This window comes from Fonticula alba, assembly GCF_000388065.1.
Source record: "Fonticula alba strain ATCC 38817 unplaced genomic scaffold supercont2.7, whole genome shotgun sequence".
Taxonomy (NCBI): domain Eukaryota; order Rotosphaerida; family Fonticulaceae; genus Fonticula; species Fonticula alba.
The window spans coordinates 607498-608629 of record NW_009242977.1 but is presented as its reverse complement, the minus strand read 5'-3'; the positions used below and the strand labels follow the sequence as shown (position 1 = coordinate 608629).

The 1132-nt window shown below is 67.0% G+C and overlaps 1 protein-coding gene across 1 annotated transcript in view; it reads left to right on the top strand.

The window, feature by feature from the left end:
• The first annotated feature begins 355 nt into the window (after nt 1-355).
• Nucleotides 356-1132, top strand: part of H696_04331 (hypothetical protein) — a 6905-nt gene continuing 6128 nt past the window's right edge. Inside the window, exons 1-2 of the mRNA XM_009498208.1 lie at nt 356-832; nt 950-1032. Of these exons, the coding sequence (XP_009496483.1) occupies nt 437-832; nt 950-1032 (479 nt within the window). The 5' untranslated portion in view covers nt 356-436. The remainder of the gene's footprint in view (nt 833-949; nt 1033-1132) is intronic.

Below are 1132 nucleotides of genomic sequence, written 5' to 3'. Positions count from 1 at the left end.
CTCTCTCTCTCTCTCTGTCCCTCCCTCTCTTGTGGCTCTCATGCCAGAAGAGAGGCGCGCCCTTTCTCCGGCCCTTGCAGCTGTGGCTTGGGCCCCGGGGAGTCCTGCTGGACCTGGCGATTTCTCGTTGTTGAGATGCTGGCGCTGCTCACGCACTCACACCCTATGGAGGTCTGCCTGGCTGGCCCCTCGGGAGGAGGAGGGGGGTGGCCCGAATCCTCGGGCCCGGATCAGGACGCTTCGTGGTCATTTGCCCCTCCCGGGGCCGACATCGCCGGGCCGTCCGGCGGGACATCCAATCGTCGGCCGCAATCTCTCCAACGTTGGATACGCGCGCGCATCCCCCCATGCGCCGTGACCAACACCCAGGCGCCCGGCCCCCAGCCGGCCGGTGGCATCCAACGATGAGACCTATGTGTCGCCCACCGAGCCGCACATGTGGAGCACCCGCACATTACAGGGACTCCTCAATCAAGTAGGTCCCAACTGCCCGGGCGCCGTCCCGAGCCGGCGGCAGCACGATCCTCCCCGGTGTCCCTTCTCTCACCCTTCCTCCGCAGCCCCCCGCCCCTCTCTTCTCCACCTGCTGCCTCTCTCGCCCGCTCTATCCCCCCCCTCCCTCTCTGTCCCACACCCCCCTTGCCCCGGGACGACCGCTGTGCTCTCCTTCGTCAGCTTCTCTCCTCCTGCCTCCCCCCCCCCCCCGATGCTGCGGAAGGTGTCACAGCCCCTCGGGAAGTACCTTTTTTCGTCACTCTTGGCTGGGCTCTTTACGCTCTATGTCGCCGACAATGTCGCGTATGTGACCCTTGCCCGGGATGATGCCCTGGCGGTACGTGCATGTGCCATCTCGGCCACTTGCCCCTTCGGCCCTTCCGCACCCGGCATCTGAGTGCTGACAGGTGCTTGCATCGCTCCCCCCCCGCCCGGGCCTCCGGACCGATGACAGCCGGACATCCGTCGTGGGGATGTCGTCCTTGTGCGGCGGTGCGGCCCGTTCGATTTGCGTCGTGGTGACGTTGTTGCCCTGAGGTACCCCCCCCGCACTCCCCCTGCTCTGTGCCCGGTGTCTGCGGCTTGGCGCCTCTTGGCCTCTGACCATGCTCACACCCTCGCTGCATCCCCCTCCCCC